Source organism: Calidris pugnax, unplaced genomic scaffold (assembly GCF_001431845.1).
Source record: "Calidris pugnax isolate Ruff unplaced genomic scaffold, ASM143184v1 scaffold11, whole genome shotgun sequence".
NCBI classification, from domain to species: domain Eukaryota; kingdom Metazoa; phylum Chordata; class Aves; order Charadriiformes; family Scolopacidae; genus Calidris; species Calidris pugnax.
In genome coordinates, this window is record NW_015090803.1 from 11,381,259 (window position 1) to 11,391,212 (window position 9,954).

At 39.8% G+C, this 9,954-nt stretch overlaps 1 protein-coding gene across 4 annotated transcripts in view; it reads left to right on the forward strand.

Moving 5' to 3' along the window:
* Window positions 1-2,098, forward strand: part of OSBPL3 (oxysterol binding protein like 3) — an 83,552-nt gene extending 81,454 nt beyond the window's left edge. For all 4 annotated transcript variants that reach the window (XM_014937827.1, XM_014937825.1, XM_014937824.1 and 1 more), the window contains one exon: window positions 903-2,098. In XM_014937827.1, coding sequence (XP_014793313.1) covers window positions 903-999 — 97 coding nt within the window. In that variant the 3' untranslated portion in view covers window positions 1,000-2,098. The remainder of the gene's footprint in view (window positions 1-902) is intronic.
* The last annotated feature ends 7,856 nt before the right edge of the window (window positions 2,099-9,954 follow it).

Here is a 9,954-nt window from a genome sequence, read left to right on the forward strand (position 1 = left end):
AATTATGATTCAGAGGGCGCTTTATTTCTTCCTGTTGTAAATCAATTAATGGGAGGCTTCAGCCATCGAAAGACAAAAAGGAATGCCAGTGAGGACATGGCCTTTTCCCCTCCAGCTTCTTTGTTCTCCTGCAATAAAAGAGTCGGAGCCAAGGTGAAAGGTTTTATGGGCCTATGTATCACAGCTAACAGATCTGGCATCCTATTTTTTTCTCTGGATAGATAGATATTATACTTCTGTCCAGCATAGAAATGTTTAAAATAGGTGCAAACAGGAAATGCCTCAGAGCACTACTTGTACAAGGAGCTAGTGAGTAAATTCACACCTTCCAAAGAGAAGGAAATGCTGCTTCCAGCAGGATAGAGACAAAGTCCAATACTTTCTAACTGTACGTTCACAATGAGGAATGTGAACGCGGATGAGGATTTGCATCCTTTCAGTGAGGATTTGAAAATTGAGATTTGTGGTGTAGATTTAAATAACAGAATAAAAAGAAGCAGAATTACTGTATAGCAAAAGTGTTACCCAGTGTTAGAGGAGATATGAATTATGCGTTTGGCTTTTCAGTAGTGATTTCTGTCTTCAACAAATCACAAGCCTTGATTTACTTAAAAGAATGATTTGTGGTTGTGCCAGAAACGTTGTACACTAGACTAAAAGCAGATGTAGAGGATCCAGTGCAATGAGTTTTGCCTCTTGACTGAGAGCTATAGGTTCTCTCAGTGCAAACCCCCCAGTTCCCCTCCCCAGGCTATACTGCCTTGTTTGAAGGCTCTACTGAGTTGCACCACACCTGGTTCATGGGCTGGATTGGGTGTCAGTGCATAGTGCTACATTGCATTACACAGCATATATCTGGAAAATGTAAGCTTTACATTTAAGGCATTTGTTTCCTTTGATAGGAAATCCAGCGATGACTCCTGGGTGAGCAATGGAACCTACATGGACCTTAGAAAAGAACCTGGTTTTTCCAAACTGGACAATCCTGTCCTCTGGTGAAAGAGGAGCCCAGTGAAGATATTCTGTGCTGTATTCTCAGATCTGATTTAAAAGAAGTATATATAAAATATATCTATATATATACATCTATATATATATACACACACACATATAATATATGTGTGGGGCGTGTGTATGTGTGTAAGTGTGCATATCTCCAGAACTGTGCTTAATTTAGAACCTGATAATCCATTTGTTTTCTTTATTTTGACTATTGCAGTGATTGTTTGAATGTATAAATGCCCTAACTTCTTTTTATAAAATATTTAATAAAATAGTACTGAATGTTAAGAGCGAGAGGGAAAAGAGGAGCTTTTACACTACTTTTCCAATGTGTAATTATGTCAATTCTGAGCTAACTTATGCCTTATTGAATTGCATTGGAGACAGTAGCATCAGCGTCTCGTAGCTGTGCTGGGAAGTCAGGGTGCAAGCCTTAGTAACTCCAACTCTGAGTAGGCTTCCACAGTTCAGTGAGTAGTTCAGCTGTCTTTGGGCTGGTATAAATTGCTCAACCAGATCGTCAGCTGGTGCTGGAATCTGCGAGTGATCCTTTGCTGCCTGTAGAAAAGATTTAAATAAGCTTTTGTTTCTATTAGCTTTCTTCTTAGCATTATGGAAGAGGTGGTTCTGAGCTTACAGCAGTGGTTCTACTGCCTTATACGTAAACTGTATCCGGCTAAATGCAGTGCTAGAAATTCAGGAATCGCCAAAATTTTCCACTGGGAATCTTCAGATTTTGGAGGAGATCCTTTGTACATAATGCTTGAGCACTGACTAGATGGAGAAGCTCTCTCTTTTTCCAGTAAGTAAAATATATACAGAGCACGAAATCCTGTGCTTCCATAGCTTCATTTGTTTTTATTAACCTAAAAATTGCAACAGGAAGACTTTTTAAAAAGTAAGCAAACTGATTGTTTTAAGCTAGAAATTTTTTCTTAGTATTTTGATATTTTCTACCTCTTAAGAAATAAACAGCGTATTTAAGATCTTATATTTAAAAAATGACCATCTGCCTTATGGAGAAGTGTATGGAGTCTTTGATCTTCCTCTGTTTGTTTGTTATGTTCAGATAAATATTCAAGTGTCTTGCACTAAATCAGTTGCATCTCTTTCCTGTAATTTTATACATATGGCTAGATTTGTGAAACTACTAAACCATAGGTCAGAAATTTAGCAGGAAACAAATGTAGCAGAAGCCGCACTTTTGAATTAAGATTATAGAGATGGGCAGTATTTTGGGGTTTTTTTTCCCCATCAAATCACAATGCCACAGTCATTAGCAGAATAATTTGCATTCCTACCTGTCTGCAACTCAAGCCTGACCCATGATTTTTCAGATGTGTTCTATGTGGCTGTGACTCTGGCAACAACACAGTTTCCAAGTTAACTTCTATATCCTGTCACCCCTCAGTCCTCCCTTCGTTTTCTTACATGCCACTCTAATGACACAAAATAAACCCAAATGTTGTTGGCATGTTTAACTGGCTTATGACTGGAACGATTGGATGGGGCATGGATAAGGGAGACTCCTGGGGGACCAGTAGCTTAGGAAAAGCTTGCACTTTACTGTGTGCTGCATTGCTCTAAGGAAAACCCATGGATCCATGTATTGTGTGTCACATGAAGGAAATACTATGAACGCTTCCATTTTAAACCAAATCTGTGATGTCAGAGTAGATGCATATTTGAATTTTGCTTTCTGTTACCTTGAAGCCCCATTGTCTCAGAGGCAGACAAATGCTTTTTCGGCTTTTTCATTTTTCCCAGGAACTCTGCCTCACTGTAATTCATTACCAAAGAAGTTAGCATAATTCTTCCTATTTAATATGTCTTTTAAAGACTTGACTACACGTCAGCAGCTTACAATAAGGCCAAGGTTCATGTCAATATGAAGACAAAATCTGGCCTTTGATTCCAAAGGAAATCTTAACCTTTGGGGGCTGTTTGGCTTTTCAAGGAAAGTGAGGATCTCTTTGTGGCGTGTTCCCTTCCTGTGTTTTATTCTTGTGTTGATTGTCAAAACTTGGCACAAAAATGAGTTGTATTTGTAATTATCCTTGCTGTTGGTAATTACAATTCATACTAAAAATAACGTTCATTTAACAATAAAGCCGAGTAGGGGAAATAAAAAAAAAAAAGGGGGTTTTAAGAAAGGGAGCAAAATTTGTGGAGGATGCATTAAACTCGCTCATTGTCATATTTGGCAGGTACTGTGATTACTGTCTGATCTGATTGATGGGTTTGTATTTTCTATGTATGGAGGGGATTTCCCCATACTTTGTTATATGACCTAATAGCTCATGGCATCTGAAATGAAAGTATTAGGAGCCAAAAGGCAAAGTTAAAGAATAGTAATGCATTAAAATCAGCAGGTCTTAAACAAAACTAATTTCATATTGGGTGTTTGAGTCATGATTTTTGAGAAATCAGACTGGCAGCGTTGCCTTGTATCTTGCAGTCTAAAATGTCTAAAATACATTTGGTTGATGACAGGAAGCATTAGGGTGAGTAGTGCCTTATATTAAATTTTTTTCAGCAAAATTCCCATATCAAGAAGGTAAACTTCAGAATTTTATTACCATCTCCAGAAGAATGATGCCTGGGAATAATCCAGGGCATTTCATAAATACATGAATCAAAATCCTTGCACAATAGCTCCTTTTGTAAATCTCTAATGCACATCTGCAAACACGATGTGACCAGTTGTGAAAGGTCCTCTGACCCCATGTTTCCAACCGCAGTATAGTTGTCCCTGCTTAATTTCACTTAATTCCTGTCAACTGCGTATTCATAAGTGGAAGAAAATTGTCTTGATGTTACTTCTGTGTATTCCTGCATAAAAATATATTCATCATTCACAAACCTTAATATAGTCTATACAGTTATTCTTGGTAAAATATGAAATGTTGGTGATTTTCTTCCCCCAAACTTCAGATGTGTGAATGGGTGCAAAACTTACATTAATTTTCTGCAATATAACTAAGACAGCTGCTGTTTTTAATAACTGACATCCAAGAATGTTTTTTCCCCACACCTACCCTGAACGGTAACAAAAAATGTATTTGGGCAACTTTACTGCTTCCTTCTGTGCACAGCAGTGACCCCTAAGCTGTTCAGCTCAATGGATCAGATTTTTAATAACTGACATCAAAGAATGTTTTTTTTCCCCACACCTACCCTGAACAGTAACAAAAAGCAACTTTACTGCTTCCTTCCGTGCACAGCAGGGACCCCTAAGCTGTTCAGCTCAATGGATCAGTCCTAAAATTTCCTGACGAATATTGCTTGCTGTCACAGCTCTCTTAAAAGCATGATGTCATGGGATTTTGGAGGGCAGTTTGAGACCCCTTCCTCTAGCACTGCTTGCTTTGTGTATCCCCCTATAAACTTAACGTCAAGATGATGGAGCGGCTCAGGCCTTTGGGTGTTAAAACACTGACTCAGTTTTCAAATGACGCAGCAAAGAAAGAAAAGAAAAAAATATCCAGAGGAATAGTGATCATAGAAACAGAAACTCACAGCTCTACTTTCCAGATTTGACACTTAGTTTCTGGTTTTGGTAGGGTGTAAATTTGGGATTGGGAAACAGGATAGCTTGTTCAGGAGGCATAAAGGGCCCTTCAGACTGAGTGGGAGCGCACCATCAAGCCTTGTGTTCCGTTCTGAATCTCTGCTCTCTCAGATATGCTTTATGTGTTCGTTTGCCAGCACTGATTTAGTTCTTTTACATGCTGTTTTGAAATACAGATCCAGTAAAGTATTTAAGTTCTTTATATGGAGCTTGGAAAATTAGGTGCGTGGAAAGAAGAGTGAAAACAGCCAAAATTTTGACAAGGAACCATCCTAGAGGTCTGTTCTTCCAGCAAGAAGTTTTCTATGAAGGGACTGGAAGTAGGTTTTTTTTTAAACCTGGTCCCTGAAGGAAGCGGTGGTGGCAAACACGGTCACCTTATTATTTGTCAGTTTAGTGTTAAAGCCAGATCACAGCATGGAAAGGAACACAAAATCATGGAGCTGGAACGTACAGCCAGGGACAGCTTTGGGGTTGCACAAAGATCCAGTGTCAGTCTCAAAAAAAAAAACAAAACCCAAACAAACAAACAAAAAAAACCACCAACAAAAAGGAACCTAACAAAAACCTCACCCTTTCTCATGCCCCACCCCCCCATCCCCAGTGCTTACTAAACAGTAAATAGTGTTTACTGTTTAGGTTTTCTATGTGGCCTCTGGTATCTTGAAGTCCTTATTCGGTGTCCAATTTTTCTCTGTTAAAAAAAAAAATAATCTGAAAAATAGGCAAGCAGTCCATTCTAACAAGCTTTTAAATGACAAATCATGCCTAAAAGCTGTAGTTAAAAACTTTCCCCATAAACATTGTGCCCTACTTCTGCATCTTTTCCTTGACTGTGAACAAGACTGTTAATCTCTCCCGTCACCTCTCTAGATGACCAGCTTTGCAGAGCAGGACATTTTCAGCGCATCTTATTTTGTTCAATACAGCTTTTTTTTTTGTGTGTGTGTGTGTGTCCAACCCATACAGAGGGGGCAAGCTGGAGAGGATGCAAAACCTGGCCCATGGTGCATGTATCATAGAGAGAAGGGTGAAATCCAGCTTCTCCATGTAACTGAATGCACCTTGCAAGGGCGAAAGTCAGATGGTGCTGTTCAAGGGAGTGAAGTTAAAATGGAAGGGTTGGTTGGGTTGTTTTTTTGGTTGAGTGTTTTCTCATTCATGGATTATACCTACTATAAATAAAATTGCCAGTATTCACTAACTCATCCTTTCTATATTCTAGCTACTGGTGGGTGCAACTTCCTCCAGCAGCTGTGGGTTCACAAGAAACTGCACAGCTTATCTGGCTTGTCTGTTGAAACTTAGCAAATGCTGTAATTTACCACCAAATGTATTACTGTGCCGCTCAGTTCTTAGATACTGTTCTTGCTGCAGCTTTTGAAAGCAATAAGAGAAATTTTCCAGATCAATAGTTGCCATATGTTAAAAAATTATTTTAAACGGTTCCTTTTTTATATAAATTGTGAATTTGGTGTTTTTGTTGTATAAAACAAAACTGTATTAAAGCTCATGGGAATGTTTGGGAGCTTGATCCAGGGGAGGTGATGAGCTCCTTCAGCTGTGGGACGGTTGGTATCCTGAGAATCGGGCAGTCTTTAACAGTATTTATGTTAAACAGTATTTTACTAGTTCCAATATTGGAAAAACATACCACAGGTATGAGGTATTACACGCGCAAAGCTGCTAAATGCTGAATTTGTTGTTTGTTTTGATAGGGCATTAGTGATTTCAGAATGAAGAAAGGTATCTTATGTGTTAGAACTTTATCACCGACTTTCAGATTTTTGAGAAAACGTTCTGTAGTCAGGATCGTTCCTGTTTTCTGCTTCACTTACTCCAAAAATTTGTAATAATGTTGGAGCACCTTGACGCGCAACTTGATTTATTATTTTTGTCTCTGTAATCAATTTAGTTGGATGTTAATAAATCATACCTGCAAAAGGTCATAGAGCACCCGGCCTTTTTCCCAGAGGTTGTAAGCATCTTTCTTCAAAGGTTGTTGGTGACAGCTGAAATGAGTTCTAGCTGCTGTAGCAATCTGGGCTTTTTACACTTTCCCAAATGGCAAGGATGAAGGAGCTTCCATCTGCTAGAAGCCTTGTTTATCGTTCTTACGGTCTGGCCGGTGGTTGTGCAACGTTCCAGTTGTTTCCCAGTTACCTGCAGACACTGGGGCAGGAAAAGGGGGAAGCTGCTGGACTTCATTTACAGCTGGAAGCTGATTGTTAAAAGCAGGCTTTAGTAGACAGATGTGCAGCGTAAATGTTATGTTTTAGCATGAATGTGGAAACCACAAACCACATGTTCTCCATAAAACAACTTTTTAAAGCAAGGAAACATAGTTTTTACTGGATAAAATAAAAAAAAACTGGAAGGAAATTGTATCAATGTGGTGTTTTCCACCTTGGAGATGGTGATTCAGGAAATCTCCACCAATCAGATCTCAGCTATGTCTCCCGGTCCCACCATTATGGTGGTTAAGATGGAATGCAGATGGATTGGGATCTTGAAAAATGTGGGAGTACAGTGAGTGCAATTCCTGACCAACGTGTAATTTCAGTTCTGCAGCACTTCCCAGACTGCCTGCGTACAAAGATTTGGTGGGAGGGAACATGGAGGTTCTGGGAAGAGCTGGGAAAATTGGATCAATAAATCTGCTACCACGCAAAATATCCTCAGCTGGTGTGTGTGGCAGAATAAGGATAGAGGCCAAAAGAAAAACAGCTTTTTTAAGTAGGGAGAATCGGCTTCTGTTTTTTTGAAATGCAGCCATTCTGGTTCTGTATTGGGTGAAGAATTTTGGAACTTGCTCATGATGGCAGTTGGAATCATTTCACTGCTGATTAATTTCATAGAGATGTAATATGCTTTAAGTGGTACCTGAAATAATGAGCCTTTAGTTGAAGTTGCTGGGAAAAGAGCAGTTTACAGCAGCAGTAACGTGGGGGTTTTTTCATAATTATATAAGGGAGAGGAAGATGGCAAGGGATCCTCTTTATTGGTGCCCTGATCATGAACACGGAGGGCAGCAGGAACTTCTCTTACAGAGAAATGGGTCTGGGGTGAATTCCTCATGATTGTCCCTGGAGCTAATTCCACGTGTGGTCAGGGCTACCCGGGCAAAACGGGCTGTTCTCCCCTACAGAAGCGTAAGGTAAACTTGGCTCGTAGGGACCTTGCATCCAATTTGTGTTTAAGCTCAGCTGTCTGTTCATTTACAGGAATGCCTACTTTAAAGTCATTTTGCTTACTGCAAAATGATTCAAACCACCATAGCGTGAGGAAAAACACTGACAGCTGAGCGAGGCTTGCTCTGTGTACTCTGCAGAGTAACTGACACATCTTGGCTTCTTTTTCTTTCTTTTTTTTCTTTTTTTTTAATGCCGCTGTTACATTTCTTTCATCTTGCAGACGTTGCTCTCCATGCTCAATTTGTTGATTTTTAACTGAGACCTCCTCTCGTGCAGCAGATGCATAAGAATTTGTGTGGTTACTCTTGAGTTTTTAAATGGGGTTAAAAGCTGGTCACATACCAAATTCCGCTGCATACTTACCAATTTGTATCTTTGCTTACTCTGTACCAAGGGAAATATTTGAAACTGCAAAGTGTAAACCCTCATTTGAGGTAAATCAACATTGCTCTACTGAGCTGAGTATAACTGAGGCTTCAGTTAACTGAGAATCTGACCCTGGGAGTTCATTGATAAAAGTTTTTACAGGCTCTTGGAACAATAATAAATTCCTGGAAGACAAGATGTTGTGTACGAACATCAGCTGATGTTTCTGTCTGTAATTTCACAGGCGTCAGGAATTACTGGCTTTCTCTAAGTGTTAGGGAATATTTGAGGATTTTTTTTAAGCTGATGTTTCACTTGCTATTTTACTAAGACCAGCTGTTAGAATTTGGAAACATGGGTTTGTGCTTAGCTAACATTGGTTTTCTTTACTAATATTTCTTTAAGAAAAAATTGCTTTCCTAAATTACAAATTTCTCACTTCCAAACTTGTGTTGGAAAAAATAAAAAAAAAGAAGAAGCCATGATAAAAGCTGCAGTAAATCTAGTTTGAATTACTGCAGTACATGCCTTGAAAAATCCTTTCCTTCTTAGGTTTTATGAGGATATGTCTGCACACCGAGATTGCTGCCTAGAGCAGGGAAGATTATGTAGATTTATCAATAGATGAGAATCTGTCTAATAGCTGAGAGAGATTTACTGTTTTGTTTACTCTTAGGTTTGTTATCATTTCAGCCATTGACAGCAGACTGAAGATGGAGTGAAGTTAAGAGACCTTCCTACTTGTGTTCATTGTTTATTACTTGCACTTCAGCCAGTGAAACAAATCTTGTGAAAGCAACGAGAGCCATGGAATGGCTATACAGGGGGTTTGGGATGGGAAAATCAATTTTCTGATGAAGTTCAAAAATAGCACACCAAATTCTGAAGTCCTTTCATAGGAAAAATTTCTACTGAGGACTTTGAGAGAGAGCACCACAAGTAGATCAGTTAGAGCAACAGCACACCAAATTCTGAAGTCCTTTCATGGGAAAAACTTCTACTGAGGACTTTGTCTGAGAGAGAGCACCACAAGTAGATCAGTTAGAGCAAACTTGACTTTTTCCAAGTTCTCTAGTACCCAGAGGATGGTGAGCTTGGTCCATCCTTAACATGTCCCCTTTTATTTTGGAGACAGAGTAAAACTTCAGTCCAAGTTGATGGAGGGTGGAGAACTCAAGGATATTATACTCTCACCTTCTGTGAATATCAGAAACTGGAGATCTGGATACACCATGTTGCAAGAAAGGCCATAGTAAGAGCTGCGCTGTATTTTAGCTGCAAAGCTTCCTGACACTGATGCTCATGAGAATGCTTTGGTCTTGACACCAACAGGAATTGTTTGTTTGAAACGACGGAGGAAAGGAATGAGAGGAAAGAGTATATATTGTTGAAATAAGATCCTCAGTACTGAAGCAGGCAGTCACGAGGTCCGGAGCCAAAAGAGTGACTGCTGTTTGTGCTTTCCCAGCACCAGTTGCTCATTGTTTCCTTTACACACTAACGCTTCCTCTCAGGACACAGCTGCTCTTCCTTCTCTCTTAGAAATGGCGTTGCTCACCCCGTGGTGTTCTGGTGTTGGTGAGGCCGGGCAGTAACTGCAGAAGAACCAAATAGCCCCCAGCTCAAGCCGACTGGGACCAGTTCTGTAGAAGGAATTGCATTCCTGTCTCCCAGCTGCAAAGGGGGTAGCACTGGCAGTAAGAGAGCCACCCACCCACCCACAGTCACTGGCATCACCCCTTACGGATGCTGCTCACCTGAGACATAGCCCCATTTCAGACAAACAAGGGCAGCGCAAGCAGCAAGGACACCAGTTTCACT